This window comes from Gossypium hirsutum, chromosome D04 (assembly GCF_007990345.1).
Source record: "Gossypium hirsutum isolate 1008001.06 chromosome D04, Gossypium_hirsutum_v2.1, whole genome shotgun sequence".
NCBI classification, from domain to species: Eukaryota; Viridiplantae; Streptophyta; class Magnoliopsida; order Malvales; family Malvaceae; genus Gossypium; species Gossypium hirsutum.
Window position 1 is genome coordinate 18,418,912 of NC_053440.1, and position 21,420 is coordinate 18,440,331.

General features: G+C 29.0%; 1 protein-coding gene across 1 annotated transcript; it reads left to right on the forward strand.

Annotated features, from left to right (window-relative positions):
* The first annotated feature begins 14,631 nt into the window (after positions 1-14,631).
* LOC107899445 (mitochondrial import inner membrane translocase subunit TIM14-1) lies at positions 14,632-17,401 on the forward strand. Its single transcript, XM_016825168.2, has 3 exons — positions 14,632-14,814; positions 16,183-16,361; positions 16,941-17,401. The coding sequence occupies exons 1-3, from the start codon at positions 14,812-14,814 to the stop codon at positions 17,095-17,097; spliced, it is 339 nt and encodes a 112-aa protein (XP_016680657.1). The 5' UTR covers positions 14,632-14,811; the 3' UTR covers positions 17,098-17,401.
* Positions 17,402-21,420: the final 4,019 nt, after the last annotated feature.

Here is a 21,420-nt window from a genome sequence, read left to right on the forward strand (position 1 = left end):
TGTACCACAAAAGTCAAGATTGTTTTAATCCATATAAAATTTTCTTTAATTTGATCGAGCAATTTTCTCAAGAAACTCTATATCTTTTTGGGATTTTAAATCCTTCAGGGATTTTAATATAAATTTCACTATCAAGTGTACCATATAAATAGGATGTAACAACATTCATTAGATGCATGTAAAGTTTTTCACGTACTACTAGACTAATAAGATATCTAAACATAATTGCATCCACCGTAGGAGAATATGTCTCTTCATAATCAATGTCAGGCCTTTGCGAAAATCCTTGTGCTACAAGGTGAGCTTTATATCTTACGACTTCATCAATTTCATTTTGTTTTCGCACAAATACCCATTTATATCCTACCGGCTTTACACCTTTAGGTGTTTGGACTACAGGTCCAAAAACTTCACGTTTAGAAAGTGAATTCAATTCTGTTTGAATTGTATCTTTCCGTTTTGACATATCTTTTCTATTTTTACTTTCCTTAGTAGATTTAGGCTCAGGATCCTCATTTTATTTTGTTATTTCAATAGCAACATTATAAGCAAAATTATTGTCGACAACTACATTTTTTTTGGTTCCATCTTTTTCTCGTATTGACATAACTTATCAAGATCTCTTTATTTTGATCATTTCCATGTTCACTTTTAGGTACCTGAATCACTTCTTGAGTTTTATAATTAGTTATGTCATGGGTCTCTTCAAGAACCCTGGCCTCTACTATATGACCATCTTGAATATTAGCTCCTTTTTTTACAAGGATTTTTATATTTGAAACCGACTGGTCTTCTACGCTTCAAGCATAGATTACTTTCTTTTGCACTAACATTTTTCCTTATTAGAACATCAATTCGTATTGGAGCATTTTTAACTGGTATGCGAGATTTAATGAATTTTGTAGTTGATTTGTAAAATGAATTATCTGTTGAACTTCTGGTTCACATTGCTTTGTATGAGGATCTTATACATTGATAGTTCATTTCAAGTACTTTATTAATCCAACTTTTTATTCTCTCCCCCTAATGTTGGGAAAATTGACAACTCATGTCATAACCAAATATCGAATTAATAGCTCAAAAATATTATAAGAAGACTCATATAAATATAGATTCCCAATCTCTTATGATGACCCATCTTTGTGTGTTGTGGTGGAGCAATTGGAACATATACCGCACATCCAAAAATTATAAGATGAGAAATATTTGACTCTTGACCAAAAATCAATTGTAATTGAGAGTATTTATAATTTATTGGCTTGATACGTACAACATGTAAATCAATACAATCTCATGCTGAAATAGAAAATTTTGTTCTCATAAGTAATGATTTAGCTATTAGTTGGAGGCATTTGATAAAAAATTCAGCTAAATCATTTTGTGTGTGAACATGAGCTACAGGATGTTCAACTTTTATCCCAATTGACACGCAATAATCATTGAAAACTTGAGATGTAAACTCACCAACATTAGCAAGATTAATTGTTTTAATTGCATAATCTGAAATTAGTCATTTAAACAAGCAATCTCGTAAACGACAGATCGCGAGTTGATAACGCATGTGATTATTTTGTAGATGCATCTACCAAAATCATATAATATCAAAACCATTCACATGATGGAGGAATGGACCCATATTCGTTTCAGAAATACAAGACATTAAATCTCAACTTTAGCTAGTGAGTTTCTAATAATCAATTTTCATTGAGAACAAGTAACAAATGATAATTCTTTAAATTAAAGAATCTTCTGATTCTTTAATGAATGTCTATATGAATTCTCAATTAATTTTCAGATCATATATTATCAAGGATGGTCTAACTGAACATGCCAAGTAGTAAATGCATTTGTATTAGTAAACTTCTAGTTTACTTTAACATGTGTTTCAATTGTACTAAATTGTAACAAATTGATAATTTTATTATCATCCATTTTAATTTGTATCCACATATAAGTACTATTGTGAAATTTACTACTGGAAATGTCTAAATCAATGTGAAGTCTATACTGCCACTAAGTCAATAAATATAATTTCCAAATAGTTATATGCAGTATTCGCTTCAGGGAATATGTCAAAATATTCAAATGCCCAAAAAACTATTAATATCAAAATTTGAGAGTGGATCTTATTTTCCAGGTGTACAACAGGTACACAACCAATGACTTTTCATATATAAGTTTTGTGATATCCCGAAATAGGGCCTAATCGGAATAGTGGTTTCGTAACCACAAATTCGAAGTGAAATAGTTTAATTTTATAAATTTTTATTAATTACCGATTGAATGAAATATTGTGTGAAAATATGGATAGGAAATTTTAATGATTTAGTGCCTAATTGAATTTTTAGGACTAAATTGAGAAAAATGCAAAGTGTGTCTAATTAGTGATTAAATGACTTAATTGAATTATTGCATGAAATTGGAAGTGTTTATGTGGCAATTAGACCATAAATTAGTGTTATGGACATAAAAGGGTAATTCTAGAAAAATATCTAAGTAATGGGTCAAGGGCATTTTTGTCCAAATTGAATAAAAGACAAAATAAAGAGAAAATAAGTGTCCATCTTCTTCAAAATTGAAGAGTTGCTGCTGAAACTTTCATGTTCTATAGGCTAGGGTTCTTGATTTTTCTAAGCTCAATTGTAAGTGATTTCTTGCCCCATTTTTAATTATTTTCGTATTTTTATGCTTATTGAAGCTTGACTTTCATGTTTCTACCATTTAATTTAAATGAAATTAAAGTTTAAAAATTGATCCATTCATGATATAATTGTAAATTTATTAGTGATGTTAAATAATGAATGTTTGAAGTGTTAATTACAAGTTTTAGTAGATGAATTTCGATGAAAATGTTGAAAAAAAGACTAAATTGTGAAAGATGGTAAAGTGTGCATAAAGTTGTGATTTTGTAAAATTTAGGGCTTTTATGAGCAAGAAATATGATTTAGTGAAGTTTGAAATTTAAGAATTCAGTGAATTTTATTTTTACGAGCTTTGGGACAAAAGTGGAATTTTTGAAAAGTTATGGGAAAAAATGTAAGTTTGCCAAAATATTGTGTATGAATTGTATTTGAATGGAATATTGATAAAATGCATTAAATTGTGTTAATATAGATCAAGAAAGAAGAAATAGTGGAGGTGATTGTGTAATACCCCCTATCCGTATTCGTCGTCGAAATAGAGTATGAGGCATTATCAGATTTTACCGAATAAATATATATATATTTTCAATATAACCCCTTTATAAATATCTAATCTTCCCTGAAAATTTTAAACCGAGACCAATCCGACACAACTAATTCATTTCAATATATTTTCAAGATAGATTTATCGTATTCATAAGATAATCTCATCACATACCAAAACCAAAATTTGTTAGCCATACCAATGGCTAACTTTACATTCATTTCACATTAACATCTACTTTACTAGCTTATACATGCCATTGATTTCCAAAATAAAGTTTCTTTATATACCGAGATCTTGAGGTTGATAGTATGATGCGTCTCCGAACACTACAAAACAGGGGAAAAGGAAACAGGGTAAGCACTTTGTGCTTAGTAAGCTCATGTAACAAGAATTATACTTACCTAATATTTTCAATACAATGCAATAAACATTCATACATCCATTCAATACATTATTTCTCTATCATGCACAAACTCAACATTCAAATTAGTCCAATAATTTCCATGTATCAATAATATATATCATGATTGATGAGCTCATCAAGTCCATGATTTCCATTTCCTTGTTATTTTTCCATATTTATCCCGTTGAATTTCTCGGAATTTCGATGGATTTTTAGAGGTACACTTTAGTGTACAAATTCGGGTCCGTCAATTCATATTCATGTGCGCACATTTCCATTTCAGAGAGCACACTCCCGCGAACCTCATCCTTACAGCGGGATTACCAGTCCAGGCTAAATCCCCTGTAATATAAACTCATAGAGTATTGTCGGGATTACCAGTCCAGGCTAAATCCCCTGCAACGACAATTACTCTAATGAGCTTGGATCTGAATTACCAGTCCAGGCTAAATTTAGACCCTAATTCGGATTACCCGTCCGGGCTAAATCCATTTTCCACATATTCTTCGGGAGGGCTAAATCAGGATAGGATCACCCGTCCGGGCTAGATCCTTTTTACCGTCAATTCCTTTTCAGAGATCCATCGAATTTTCCTTCCATTCAACCGAGATTTCTTCCCTTTTTTATCAAATATATCAATGTTTCATTAATTTTCATATAATGAACATTCAAATCATATTCACATCAATAACAAACATTTCAAGCATTTAAGAATATAATTCAAGTTACATGAACTTACCTCGACACTTGTTCGTAAATAAAAATCTACTAATCTTGAACTTTTTCTTTTCCTTGATCTAGCTTCGTATTTGAATTTTCTGGATTTGGTGCAAAAATTATGAAAAACCAGCTTAAAGAAACCCTTAGGACGTTTTTGGCTGATGAGAATGCAGAAAAATAAAGAGAAATCTAGATAATTCCACTTTAGTCTTAACTTTTAAAGCAAATTTTGCAATATTCCAATTTTACCCTTAATTCTTCAATTCTCCTGATTTTTCCCAACTTATGCCGCCCAAAATATCTCCTTTTGGGGTTATTTGCAATTTATGTCCCTCCTCATTTAACAATTGAGCTATTTAATTCTTCTAGTAACTTTTACACCTTTTTCAATTTAGTTCTTTTCACTTAATTGACTACCCAAACATTAAAATTTTCTAACGAAATTTTAACACCATATTACTAACACTTCATAAATATTTATAAAATTATTTTTGACTCAGTTTTACGAGGTTAAGGTCTCGATTCCTTATTTTTACCCAATTTCTTCAATAATTTCTTTTTCTAACTAACCACTAAATCAGCAAAATTTTTCTATCGATATTTTCATACGATTTTCCTATAATACCAATATTCATGCAAAAATATTAAAATAAATTTCTCTTTAAATTGGATTTGTGGTTACGAAACCACTATTCTGATAACCTTGAATTTGGGTCATTACAGATCGGGGAAAAGAGAAGGTTATTGACTAAATTTCAAAAATAGTCGTTTTGCATCCGAGGTAAGTTATGTGTAAATAATAGCAATATATTTTTATAAATTGTGAATTTTATTTGATATGTGAATCAATATTGAATGTGGAAGGAAAATTGTTCATGAATTATTCAATTGATAAAGTGTTGAAAATAAAATGTTAAGTGTAAATTCCCGGTTGAACTTAGGAATAGAAGTGGATACAAGTGACATGTCACTAGAAATCAGAATTATAGTGTTACAGTGAGTCCTGGGTGCTGAGTGATCTAGCATGTGTTGCAGACACCTGACAGCTTGTGTGAGCAGGCCCGTGGACATTTCCAATGTTATTGATCAGGGGTAGCTTTGGCTACATTTCAGTGGAAGCTTCGGCTACATATCAGTGTGACACTTATGTGCTAAATCTCTACGTATCTGTGTATATTCTAAGTGTTCAACGGGATTAATAATGAGTTAAAGTGAATATGAAATGAAGTGTGTATGTAGTGATTTGAGCTTGTTCGAATTGGGGATCGTCAGAGCTCGTATCACACTATCATAACCACCTCGGTATTATGTGTTTTCAAAATGTTTAAAACTATGGCATGTATAGAGTCTTAATCATTTTTAGTATGTTCATATGATATGGCTAAGATTAGCTATTGAAATGGTTAGTAGAGATTAAGTTTTGGTGTTATGTATGTTTAAATGGTAGCTAATACAAAGAAGCAGTTTCTTTGACAGCAGCAGTGATTTGAATGTGAAAAATCACCATAAATAGTAGAAATGGAATTATAGAGTTAATGATATATATAATTAAATCTTATCAAGTCTATTTTTACATGAAAGAAACGGTGTAGGCAAAGGAATTTTATATTTTGAGATATTTAAATTTTAGTGAGACAGGGTCAGAATGATTTTTGAAGTCCCCTGTTCTAACTTTAGAAAATCATTATAAGTTTTACAGAAATAATTATGGGTCATAATTTATATGTATAGATTCCTTAGTGAGTCTATTTTCAAAATAAACAAACGATAATATTATATGAATTATGTACAATGATATAATTGATTTTTAGTGCCAAGAGGTTAGAACTATCGATTAGTAAAATAGGGGAGACTTTAATGAATAAACATAACTAATTGGCTAAACCAAAAATTCTAAAAATTTTATGGTAAGAAGGTATATTAGTCTAGTTTTAGGGAAAATTTACGAATTTAAAGTTTTAGTTTTGTAACTCAAGATATAATTAAATTAGTGACAGTCGTGCAGGTTGACAGTTTTGTTGTGAACAGTGAATTTAATTTTAAAAGCAAATTTTTATGCTCCGAATTAGTAAGTTAAGTTGGATGACATCTCGTACTCGATTCCGGCGATGGTCTCGGGTAAGGGGTGTTACAAGTTTTCTCTCTTTCAAGTTCTCATCAGTATTTAGTAATATTTTACTACGTAATTTTAATTGAGAACTTATTCTGAATACTGTAGAGTTGTATTCATAGTTTTTTTTTAAAACTTGCAACTTTATGTGTATCCAACCATAATAAGCTTTAGATAGAATTATCATATTCTATTGCTCATAAGTAAAATTTTTACAGTCAAATATTTTACTTTCAACCCTTTAATAGGGATGATGACAAAAGAATAGCAAAAAGATTATAAAATAAATATAAATTAATAACCCAATCCCCTTTTTTATTCATATGAAATATAATATTTTTCTCATTCACAATCTCAATATGAGATCCATTATGAATATATTTTAGAACTAATGCATTAACCATCACAAACTTTGTGCTTTTTAGATATTGATATATTAGCTCTTCTAGAGCTTTCAACTAATTTTGTACTATCAAATATTAGAATAATATTTGTTTGTTTTATTACCAAATAAGATAAATATTTTCTATCTATAATGATAGAATTCATTATTTCATTTTCATATCATTCCTCAAAGAATATTAACAGAAACAAAATATTTGGGTATACGCCACATATGTGGCCAATAATATTTCATATCACATTGATAACATAAATTATCTTTATCCTTTGAAGAGTTATCTTGGGAACTCTCATTATTCTCTTATTTGTTACTATATTCCCACTTTTAATGGTTCATAATTATATCTTATATTTTCTTTATGTTTGCATTCACTTCAGGAAATGTAACAAATCTGGTAGGGTAAACTTCTAAACACCTTTATTGATTTTTTTATTTCGTAATCACCATCGTAAACATACATGGATTTTAAATAAGAATTTATCCATTCATTTTGTCATGATTATTCTCCAATTATAATAAATATGATATAATAAATAAAACATAGTAAAATAAACCTGAAGATCTTTAACATCATCGCCATCACCTTGATTATTATCACGAGCATCCATTCTGAGATTGAATCTTTCAACATCCTAAAGATGAAGTTCTAAGGTGGAAGTTTAAGGTGAAAATGAATTTGATTTGTGGGACGACTTCGAAAGATTTTGAAAAAATAGAGAATCATCGTGTTAATAACATGTTATAAAATAAAGAGAGATGAAGAGAATAAAGAACAAAGAAAATATGAAAGCAATAGAGAATGTTCATTATTGATAAAAGGGATTATTACAATACTTCATCAGAGTCTTTATTTATAGGCATAAGAAGTATAAACGAAGTAAAGATCTAATTCTAATAATTATTAGAATTTAAAGTGCATCAAAACTTTATCTTGATTATGATGGACATCCACTTAATAAGATATTCATAACAAAAATAAAATATTAATAAAATTAAAACTAAGAATACATGTTATGAATATCTTATTAAGTGGATATCCGTCAAGATCAAGATAAGTTTTGATGTACTTTAAATTCTAATAGTAATTAGAAGTAGATCTCTACTTCATTTATACTTCTTATGCCTATAAATAGATATTTTAGAGAAGTATTGTAAATATTCCGATTGATCAAATAAAATATGCACTCTTTTGCTCTTTCATTCTCTTTGTTCTTTATTCTTTGTCTTTTATTTTATAACATGTTATCAACACGATTCTCTTTTAATTGTTTTTCTCCATATGTCATAAAAATATCCCAAAATTCACTGTTGTTGATTGCCTCCTAAAGCTATTGCTATTTCAATTGAGGCCTGCGTACTATGGGTAATCATTAGAGCCTTTAACCACTAAGGTATGCATAAATTTCTAAATTTTTTATGCCCTTTTATGCAAAGAAATTTATATAATCCTTACGTTGTATGTTTTTCTCCATTGTTGATTGATTTTTTAGTAAATTTATTTTATGAGAAAATATTACTACTTTGAGGTTTCTTTTAAACTAAGATTCTTTTATTAAATTATAGTATGCATAATATTTAGATGTTTAAATATTTTATTATTAAACTCTTGTTATTAAATATTCTTGTAATTTGATTAAAATTATGGGGGAAAGTTTTATTAACCTACCATAATTGATTAAAGGGAAATTTAATAGGATCTGTTGAGTCTTATTAACTTACTAATGTTGAATGATTGTATTATATCTTTTAAATTGAATTTATAAATATTTGATTAGAAGCTTCATAAGATTTTATAACATATATGTGATATTGAAATTTGGTATAATGTGTATCAGATAACTTTCAAGCATCGTACACGAAAATTTTGATTGTTTATTAAACGATTTTTACTATTAGATTATAAATATTATTACGAAAACAAAGTTGTTTTACTACTTGCAATAGTGCTCGTGATAATTGCAGAGTGATGAAAATGATGCTAAAGATCTTCATATATATTTTACTATAATTTATTTATTATATCGTGATTATTATAATTGGAGACTAATCATGACAATATGGATAGATAGATTTTGATTTGAAATCTATACATGTTTGCAATGGTGATTATGAAATAAAAAATCTATTGGGACGTTTATAAGTTCATCCAGTAAATTTGTTGCATACCCCGAAGTGAATACAAGTACAAAAGAAAATAAAAACCAATATTATTTCGATATTTGGTAGTATAAAATTAGTCGAAAGCTCCAAAAGAACTAATATATTAATATCTTGTGACGATTAATCCATTGGTTTTAAAATATATTCATAATAGATCTCATATTGAGATTGTGAATGAAGAAATATTATATTTCATATGAATCAAAAGAGGATTGAGTTATTGATTACTCTTGTTATTAAATTGAATTGACTGTTACTATATTTGTGATCTTCGTTTGTCATTATCCCCATTAAAGGGTTGAAAGTAAAATATTCGACTGTGAAAGATCTACTTATAAGCAATAGAATATGATAATTCTATCTAAAGCTCATTATGTTTGGATGCACATGAAGTTACATGTTTTTTTAAAACTGTGAGTATAACTCTATAGTATTTAGAATAAGTTCTCAATTAAGATTATGTGGAAAAATATTACTAATGCGAACTTGTAAGAGAAAAAACTTATGTATGGAAAGTCATTGGTTATGTACCTATTGTACACTTGGAAAATAAGATTCACTCTCAAAGTTTGCTATTAATAGATTTTGATTGGATTCAAAGTCTACTACTAGAGTTTAATTTGCTTACTTCTTGATAAAATCATCAAGACTCAATGCAAAAATTTTTTTTAACATATTCCCTGAAGCAAATATTGTATATAATTGTTTAGAAATTATATTTTGTTGACTTAGTAACATTATAGATTTCACATTGATTTAGACATTTCCAGTAGTAAATGTCACAATAGTACTTATATGTAGATACAAAGTAAAAAGAATGACAGTAAGATTATCAATTTGTCACAATTTATATTGACATTATTAGTACAATTGAAAAGAATGTTAAAGTAAACCAAAGTTTACTGATACAAATGCATTTACTACTTGGCGTGACCAGTTAGACCATCTTGGATCATATATGATGCAAAAATTAATTGAGAATTCATGTGGACATTCATTAAAGAACTAGAAGAATTTTTAATTTAAAGAATTCTCATTTGTTGCTTGCTTTCAATGAAAAATGATTATTAGAAACTCACTAGCTAAAGTTGAGATTTAATGTCTTGCATTTCTAAAATGAATATGGGCACATTCATCCACCATGTGGATGGTTTTAATATTATATGATTTTGGTAGATGCATCTACAAAATAATCACATATGTGTTACCAACTTGCAACTTGTTGTTTGCAAGATTACTTGCTTAAATAATTAATTTCATATCATGCAATTAAGACAATTCATATTGCTAAAGCTGGTGAGTTTATATCAAAATCTTTTATTGATTGAGTCTGAAAAACTTCAGTAAAAGCTTGTTATTTATGCGCATAATGGTTTAGAGAAATTATTGATTGAACGCATCTGATTAATATCTAAACCATTACTTATGAGAACTAAACGTCCTATTTCAACATGAGATTATGTTGATTTACGTGATGTACGCATCAAACCAATACGTTATAAATACTCCCCCATTACAATTGGTTTTTAGTCAAGAGCTAAATATTTTTCATCTTTGAATTTTTGTATGTGTATATATGTTCCAATTGCTCCACCACAATGCACAAAGATGAGTGAATCCTCAAAGAAAGTTGAGAATATATATTAATTACAAGTCTCCTTATATTTTTTAATGTTTTGAATGTTTTGGAGATTTAATTATGACCTGATTTGTGATTACTATTTTGATATAGTTTTCCCGACATTAAGGGAGAGAAATAATAGTTGAATGAAATCACTGCTTGTAATGAGTTATCATTATTTAGATTCTTATAGAGAGTAATTTGAACCAAAAGTTCAAAAAAGATAACTAATTTATTACAAGTTAACTGCCAGATGTATATACCATCTAATATTTTGAATAAAAGTCCCAGTAGGACAATCAGTTAGAATAAATAATAGATATATCGGTTCCAAATGTGAAAATAGTTCTAGATGGTCATATAGTGGAAGCGGGTACTTTAGAAGAGACCTAAGACATAACTAATAATTAAAACTCTAGAAGAGATTCAGGTACCTGAAACTGAAGATTAAAATAGTGAAAATAAGGGATCTCGATAAGTTATGTCAATTTGAGAAAATGTGGAACCAATAATAAAAGTGGTTAATAATGGTTTTGCACGAAATATTATTGTTGAAATAATGAAACAAAAAGAGGATCTTGAATAAATCTATGGATTATATTGTTCAAAATAGAAAGATACAACTTGAGTACAATTAAATTCGTGGAGTTTTTGGACCAGTAGTCCAAATACCTAAAGGTATAAAACTAATGAGGGTATAAATGAAGTAGTTTTGCAAAAACGAAATAAAAATATGAAATTTTTTGTTAAGTCCTGACATTGATTATGAAAATATATAATATTCTTTTGTGGTGGATGCAATAACCTTTAGCTATATTATTAAACGGACAGTTCATAAAAGATTTTGTAATAGGCCAATTTAGCCCGGGCTCACAAAAAATAATAAACCCAAAATAATAAAACAGAGTCTAAGTCCAGTCCAAAATTATATCATTTGGCCCAATCGGAATGGCCCATTACTTGAAAATGTTGAAGGTCCATCTACAAGTTTGACACATATGGAAACATAATCTTCAAGAATATGCAATCTTAGATATGATATGCAATCTTAGAAGATATGATTTTGTAATCTTAGAGATTTAATTTGTAGATATCCTTTAATCTTAGCCGTTGATGTAATTAATTGGTACCGTTGGATTTGGGGAGGCTCAACTATAAATAAAGGCCTCTCCCTTCATTGTAAAGGACTTGAGTTGGGAGTAATAATAATTATTAAAAGTATTCACTCAAATTTCTCTTTCTCTTGCGTTCTTATTTCATGTGGCTTATTCTTATTTTGTTGATTTGTGTATAATTTATTTATTGATTTGTATATTGTTGATTTCAAATCTCTTTTTCCCTTGTTATTCATATTTAAATTCATTATTTTCAAATTTGTTCACATTTTATTTTGCCTTATATTTTTTTTATTTTAAATTTATTGGTCTTTGATTATTGATGCTATTTAATCCTCTATTTGTTATTTTAGTTTTTTATTATTAAATTAATTATTTTAATATTATTAACACTATTATGTGGCATCATTAATCTTGTATCATTATTATTTACTTTTTTATGCCTTTAAATTTCAAATTTTGTTATATATATGCATGTATACATATATACGTTTTATAATATATACATATACGTACACATTTTTAAATTTTTATAAATATATATATACACATACTTTTATATATTTTCTATGTTTCATAATTTTATATACATACTTATATATATATTTTTTACATATTAAAATATGTATATTTATATATATATTTTATTTTTTTATAATTCACACGCATATATATTTTTCTTATATGTACATATATATATTTTTATATTTTATAATTTTTATCTATTTTCTTTGTTATTATTATTGCTTTACTTGATGTTTATTTATTTATTTATTCACATGACCATTATTATCATTATTATATTCTTTAAATGCTTCGGTTTTATTTGTTTATTTACTTGATATTGTGTATACATGATTGATTTGTTTTTTATTTATCTTTTCATTATTATTATTGTTGTTGTTGTTGTTGTTGTTGTTCTTGATCATGCTATTTATATTTACATTATCACAATTGTTACTCCATTATATAATTTTTACCCAAATTCGTATAAAGAGAAAATTTTGAAAAATAAAGGCAATACTCGATATTTGGAATCTTCGAGAGGATTGAGCCCTAACGTATTGGGTTCCAACTCTTTCGTTGAATCTGAATAATCGAGAATACTCTTTAATCAAAACATAAATAAAAAGCTCATTATCGAGAATTCAATACGTTGTGTCCTAACGCATTGGATATGACACGTTGTTTTCTCGAGCTGATAATTTTTTCTAAAAATAATAAAGGTAATATTCAATGTTTAGAATTTTGAGAAATTGTGCACTAACGTATTGGGCTGCGATTTCTTCATCTGACTTAAACAATTGAATATCCTTTTAAATTTTATTGCACGAGTTTTTTGGACAAGCTCGTTTTTGAGGAAGTGAAATATCATACCCTAACTCATTGGGTGTGACATTTTCTCTTTTCGAAATGAGAGGGTTTTATCGAGTAACTTGTTTTATATAAGTTTTTTAAAAATAAAAATAAAAGATCGTATTTTAAATCGCTTCAAAGTTTTTAGTTTTCGACATTAAGACATTAATTAATTAACTAGGTACCAATTTTTGGGCGTTACGAGGGTGCTAATCCTTCCTCGTACGTAACCGACTCCCGAACCCGTTTTTCTGAATTTCGTAGACCAAAATCGTTGTTTTAATAAAGTCAAATCGCTTATTAAAAATAACCACTTTTTGAGGTGACCCCGATCACACCTAAATAAAAAGGATCGGTGGCGACTCCCATTTTTATTTTTATTTTCAAAATCCAAGTCGACCCCGTTTTTCAAAATAAAAATGGTTTCAATAGATTTAACTTGCGTTTAATGGTTGTTGTTACAACCTTTTATGAATCACTATATAGTAAAGTTTATATTAAAATCCTTGAAAGATTTAGAATGCTAGAAACATATTAAAATTCTCGATAAATTGTTCATTTATATGAATTGAAATAATTTGAACATATGTAGTAAATTTGACTGAGTGAATAGTAGTTGAAGGAGGTTTATAAAATGATCCAAAATACCGATTTATATTTTTATAGAATAATTATGATTAAAGTTTCCTATGACTATTGTTGAAACTCTTGGAGAGATCAAAATATATTTTCCCCAAAATTTTTCCTCACTCATGACTTTCAAAAGAATGGTGATATAAATGCTTAGCAATACATTCAAATGGTCATTTGAAAAGCTAGTATTCAAGATTGAATATGCAGAATATGAGATATTATGTGATGTTTTTATGAGGGGAGTAAATTCGCGCTATACTCTTTTTTTTTTAATCAAGGTTTTGTCCCATTGGATTTTCTTGGTAAGGTTTTTAATGAGGCAATATATTATGCGTATTATAGAAATTGTACTCTTTTTCCTTCACTAGGAATTTTTTTCCCCACAGGATTTTTATCTTAGTAAGGTTTTAATGAGACACATTATCTACCAATGGACATCTAAGGGGGAGCGTTATGAATATCTTATTAAATGAATGTCTATCAAGATCAAGATAAATTTTGATATACTTTAAATTCTAATAGTGATTAGAAGTATATCTCTACTTAATTTATAGTTCTTATACCTATAAATAGAGATTTTGGAGAAGCATCGTAAATATTTCCAAATGACCAATAAAATACGTTCTCTCTTTTGCCTTCTCATTCTCTTTGTTCTTTGTTCTTTATCTTTTATTTTATAACAATATATAATTTTTAAATATTAGCATTTAGTTTTATCAAGCAACATTTATATTTACTAAATTATCAAATAGTTTTTTAATATCAATTTCAGTAATAATTTTTTAATGCTTAAAATTTCAATTTATTTAATATTAAAAAGTAAAATTAGTTTATATTACTAATATTCATAAATAAAATACAAATATGAAGTAGTAATATTGAAATTATAAAAGATTGGGGGACCCTAAAGAAGTTAAAACTGGTGAGGAGCATAGCCGGTCTAGAACACCTTTTAAATGAAACCAAATTACCTAAACAGAGCCCAAAACCTCGCTCGATTTTTCGTTTCACTGACAGAACCTGAAATACGAAAGCCGGGAGCCGCTTCAACATTTTCATCTTTGGATTTCTGAGGTTGTATCCCAAATCCCGCTAAGAAAAATGGTAAATTTCTAGATCCTTTTTATTATAATTATTTCATTTTCCCATTTTTCTCTGTTTTGCCATTTTTTTAAATGTTTTTGTTTGAATCTAATTAAATGCTTAATTTGGAGTACGAAAGTTCACCTTTTTTTAGGAATTATTTTACTATGGATGCCATTCAGTTTCATAACATGAATAAAGAATTTGTTTCAGCTTAATATTTCTAAAGGAAAAAAGATTATTTTTTGGGGGGAGAAGTTGTTATGGTGTTGTGGACTTTCTTTTTAGTTCCAAGTATAAGCCGAACTATGTTACCTGAGTTATTTTTATTTTAGTATTCTGTGTCCAACACATATTTTGACAAATATATGGAATAATTAAGCTTATCTGTGTCGAAACATACCCGTTTTAGATACTCACCTTCGCGTCCAGTTACAATTTGTTTTGAATAAATCTGATGCTGATAGACTCCTCTGAGTTCAGGCAAAAGTCCCTTTTGTTTATGGTGTAGTTTAAAGTATGTCTGTTGATAAACTCATGGAGATGTTGGGATTTGGCAGTTGATGTGATTTCCATGGTAGAGAAAGAGCCAAGGGAAGCTTCAGCCTTAGCTTATGTTTTTAAGTCCTTGAGAGATATTTAATCTTCTTATCAATTTATTGATTTCATTGTATGAAACTTTAGTTTCTTGTTTATTCTATGACTCTAGATTTCTTTCTAATGTTGCTCGAATTGAATATGAGAATGTGTCTGCCATAGGTATGTGTGCGTATCTATATTGAAGTTTTTCATGTATTTTGGGGGTCATATCTCCATATCTAAATACACATTGGACACAGATACTTCACAAAAAATGAAAGAGTTGAGGAAACTTTTAGTTTATGGCATTTGGTCAGTTTAGGGTAGCTGTGTGTTAGCCTTCAAAGAATTAGTAAAAAGATGAATCTTGAATGAATTAATAGCTTGTTCGCATTCAAAACCTATGTAACGTGGTCTCAAGGGGTGAGTATCAAATACAGGTATGTGTTTGACACGGATACTTCAGAGAGAATGAAGAGTCTGGAAAACATAGCTTAAAACTTATTATAATTTGATGCAACATTAAAGAACTGCTTATGCTCACTAGTTGAACTCAAATTGTCTTTATTATGTGTCTGATACGGATACTTTAAGGAATGAAAAATCCAGAAAGCATAGTGGAAACCTCGGTGGAATAAAATGTGACTTTCAAGAGCTGCTTATGCTAAGTGATAACTTGTTGAACTAAAACTTTTTAGCTGCAATTGAGGGTTAATAGTGTTTCTTTTCTTTTGTAAAATAATTAATGACTTGATTCTTCTGCTGCAATATATATAAACTTTAATTAATGAATTTCTAGATGTTCATCAGGCTACACCATTTTTCGCTGGGCTTGCAGTTGCTGCAGCAGCTCTTGCTGGTAGATATGGAATACAAGCTTGGCAAGCATTTAAGGCAAGACCACCACAACCTAGAATGCGTAAATTTTACGACGGTGGTTTTCAACCTACAATGACAAGAAGAGAAGCCGCGTTGATCCTTGGTGTTCGGTAAGCTTTGTTCCGCATAAATCATTAAGGAAATGATATATTATGAATCTGTTATATATTTGTAATATCTATTTGAGAGTTAATATTATGATTTTAGATTCTTGAGCATACATGAATGACTCATTTATGAACTTTATCCCCTAGAATATTAAGGCAATCATATACTTTGAATATTTTATATATTGGTAATGTCTATCTGAGAGATAATATTATGATCCTCAAGTTTTTGGTGATGGGAGTTCTTATTTGATTACTTCCTAAGTTAATGTTTGAAGTTTCGAAAAATTTTCTGGCATCCGAATCCAACCCTTGTCACTACCTTAGTAAGACCAAAGGGTGATTGAGAACTATGAAGTGAGCCCCAATACATGCATCTTCAATTAAAATTTTTTTTCATATATTTGCCCAAATATATATGTGGGACACGAGTACTTTAGGGACATGCAGTATAGATTAGGGTTGGGGAAATGAAGAATGAAAGCAAGCATAGATGTTACTTGTGGCATGCATTTCTTTAGTGTTTTCACAGATTTCCATCTTTGTGATGATGTTTCTTTTCTACACCATATGATTTAACAGGGAGAACGCGACAGCGGAGAAGGTGAAGGAACAACATAGGAAAGTAATGGTAGCGAACCATCCAGATGCGGGTGGGAGCCACTACCTGGCCTCGAAAATCAATGAAGCTAAAGATGTGATGCTTGGGAAGACGAAGGGCAGTGGATCTGCATTTTAAATCCAAAATGGCCTTTGCTTTTTATTTTGGGTGTCAAACTTCTAAACCATTTGCCTACTTATATGGAAGCATACCAAAATTTATTTTTAATGAAATAATATTAAAAAAATGGTATGAAAACTGTGGCTTTGCAAAAATATTTAAAGTGGTGTTGTCACACTGAAAAATATGCCGATGTTACGTCAAAATATGGGTGTCGTTGGGGGAATAAAATAAAAATTAAATGCGGCACCCACTTTCATCTGTAAATACCTCAGTCTTTCATCTAAAACACAAGCTATCAATTTAAGAATTCAAGATCAAACACATTGTTTTTGGTGTTTTAATTATTATTTATTTTATTTTATTTGTAATAATAGTTATGTTTTTATAATTTTTAGTATTTGTTTGTTGATCAGATATTTGAATGCTTTTTATTTAATCTGTTCTTTAATGTTTGTTAGAGCCATGGCTGTTTAAGGCTGATGAATCACTGTTGTGTTTCAACATAACTTGTTCAGATACAGCGATGTTGGTATTTGGACTCGGGCCTACATATATATTTTTACCATATGCAAATGGATTGCATGATGTGTTTCTTTTCATCTTAAATCTCGGTGATCGACATCCCTTATCACATGGGGCTTATTTCGTAATTTATTTGCTCAATTTACTTGGATAATAAATTTGAATTTTGAGATTACTTTTGGAGGTTTTTTTTTATTATCTTGGATTATTATGCACCAAATTGAAGTCTAATTTGAAAGGTTGTCTCATTTAGTCTATAAATAGGTAGCTTATTCGTATGAATGAATGCTTCGTTTGGAGAGTGTTAGTGCTGATTTTGTTAGTTTATTTGCTGTCGATTTTCTTTGTATTTATGCACTCGGCATTATTTGACAGTGTTAAATATGATTGTAAGTGAGGTATTGGATGAGTAGTTGTAACAAGTTGGGACTAGTTACTAGGGTTGTAATTACTTCTTACACGTGTAAGGGTGGATTGAGTTTTAACAAACAGGTGAACCATTCACTGAGTAAAGTTTGTAAAATAGGATCATTTTCGAACTGCGTTAGCAAATGTTGTGTGCTTATATCTATATGTTTTAAATTGTTATATATTATCCATGCAAGTGTTTATATATATATATATGCCTTAAAGACTAAAATGTTGGTATTATATTGTTGTATTTATTTATTACATCTTTATGTTAGTATTATATTAGTTGGTTGAAATTTTTATATTTTATGTTTGTTAAGGTTTGAAAATTTGGATATGATAATTGATTTATAGTAAAGCTTTGAATTTTTATGATATAAATTGTTTTAATTGCAATCAATATTTTTTTTATTTTTAGTTTATTTTAAAATTTTAGTATAAAAAATGAATAATCAATTCTACTTATATGTCTATTTCGATGGGATAATTCGGGAGACAGAAATTGGTTGTGTATTTGAATCACGTCATCAATAGAATGAAGTTTAACATAAGAGTAAAACTTGAAGAAATAAAAGAAAAGATCGGTACAAAAAGCACTCGATATTGTGAGAGAATGATGTCCAAGCTATTTTACAAATTTCTAATTTACCATAATATTACCATTTGAGTTCAACATTTATTTTTTTAATTGAAATTTTTTTGATACATAAAGTATCACAGTGTGTTAATATGATAGTGAACTCACCGCCTAACATTGTAGTTTCAGCTTACACAAATAAAAATGTGGACTTTTTAAAATAAATTAAAAACTAACTTTTATGTTTAAATAGTTTCTTCTTAAGGTATATATTTATATATAAAAACCCAATAATGGTCACTTAAATTATTCACTAAGCAAAACAAATTAACTAGTTATTATCTATTTTCACCCAGCACATGAAAAAGTCCAATATTTTGTGGTTGTCATTTTTTTTGTAGGCATAGAAATATGGAAAATAATATTTTTTTTGTTTAATGCTAAATTTAGTCCTTAATGTTTATATAATTTTTTTTGTTAATTTAGCTCTTATTCTTTTTTTTTTTAGTTATAATTGATCCTCAACCTTTTAAAAAAGAGTCAAATTGTAACACCCCTAACCCGAATCCGTCGCCAGAACAGGGTTACGTTTCAAAATTTTTCTTAGAAGTATGGGACACATGCCCGTGTCTCTACTCGTGTGAATGGAAATAGGTCATTATTAAACAAAATACCTATACTTGCCATTATATCCAAAATCCAATCATTCAAACATACCGATATAACCAATAGATAGTGTGATATATCTCTGACAAACTTCCAACCCAATCGAGCTTCCGATAATCTGTAGGGTAAATAAAAACAATACGTAAGCAATGAATGCTTAGTAAGCTCGTGTAGTCTTTAATCATATTAGTTCATTTAAAAAAAAGTGAAATCTATACATATCAAGAATAATCCAGTATTAATACCACAATACTCATGTAGCTATATTCAACAACTCACAAGGTGAATAAATCCACAGTATCACTTACATATTATCCCAAGCTTAGTAGAATTTTATATAACTTTAACTCTTCATAATTTCTTTATTTTCATTTGCATTTATTTACTTTCCACGCTTATTCCATATACATGACACACAAGTCATAAACATATCATGGTTATAAGCTAGTGCATTTAACCAAAGCCTTTTTCGAATTGATCACATGATAAGGCATTTCATAAGAAATTGCATAATTTAAACCTTACCATTTTTTCATGAGCACTAGTATATTTTCACTTAAATACTTACCAATTCAATGCATTATACAAATAATCATTCAACCAATAGCTTGGCACTTGCCTAAGCATCAAGCAACAACACTGGTTAGCGTACTTGCATACATTACATATAAACTCATCATACATAAATTTTCTTGTATCAACATATTAAAGATAATCATACATTTACATGTCATGATACATATTATTCTCTTGTCGTTTCTTCATTGGCATAGATCATTCATTTCATTATTTCAATATTTCATGTACCATCACTTTTATGAATTTCGCGTACATACCAGTAATAGTTAATTTCAAACTCATGTTATCTCACTTCAGAAATTTGGCCGTTTTATCATTTAAATATCAATGGTTACATTTATTTCAGATCAATACCAATAATAATCTATAAATCTTTCAATTCAATCACATAAGTCTTTTACCGTTTCTTTCTGAATCGAAGAACGACTTACGGATATGAGTACATTGTTCTTAGGTGTCATAGTCCAACTATGGTCTTGCACATATAAACACTGCCATGGTCCGACCATGGTCTTACGTTCATAGTGCCATAACCCAGTTATGGTCTTATCCGACAATTCATCCTTTGCCACAGAATGATTTTACTCAATCCCGCGTTCAATCCAAATTGAGTATTAAATTCGATAATATATTTCCAATAATAATTCATTTATCAATATTTATAATTCAATTTGGCTTTCATTTGTTAACATCATATACTATTACATTGAGCCTTTATTTATCTCATGCACAATTAGTTCATGCTTTCTATTCATATTTTCATATTCAATTCACATTTTCAAATTATGTTCCACAATCATGTTTCCCTTCAATGGCTCAACTGTTTCATTTTGATTGATTTAACTTTTCATTTAATTACCCCTATTAACAGACTCGGGCTTTGGCAGATACGTGGATTCTAACCAAACACACCAATACGGCACATTGTGCCTAAAACGGTACATAGTACCTGATTAGTAAATGACATATAAGTACCTGATACGACACACGAGGTGCCTGAAATACGACACACGAGGTGCCTGAAATACGACATACGAGGTGCTTGAAATACGACACACGAGGTGCCTGATATGACACATAAAGTGCCTGGTGTACGACACATAAAGTGCCTAGTGTACGACACATAAAGTGCCTGATGTACGACACATAAAGTGCCTGATCGGCAAAGCCGATAAATTCCCGTTCTCTTCCAATCTTATGGCATGCCAACTATATCCGACTCAGCCCGACTAGTTAATAGGGTTTTCAATTCTCAATTCAATTTCACATTCATTCCAAAAGTTACTTTCAATATCAAATTCACCTTTTCATTCACGAATCAAATTTCAATTCAATACTAACACATATTTCTTATTCCATTCAATTTTCTAAATTCAGTTGAATACTAGCACATATACATATATATTATTCATCATCAAATGACATTCGCTTTAATCAAAATTGTACAGAATATAGTTCATACGAACTTACCAGGTTAATTTGCAGAAATACCAAGATATAAGAGCATTATGGTAATTTTCCATTTCCCTCGATTTTCTACCCGATCTTGATCTAAGTTAATATTTCATTCAATTTATTAATTT

What these genes read in the sequence shown, in the direction of transcription:
- LOC107899445 (XM_016825168.2), top strand. An exon ending in GCGTTGATCCTTGGTGTTCG is followed by an intron (nt 16,362 to 16,940) that starts GTAAGCTTTGTT and finishes ATGATTTAACAG; the next exon opens with GGAGAACGCGACAGCGGAGA.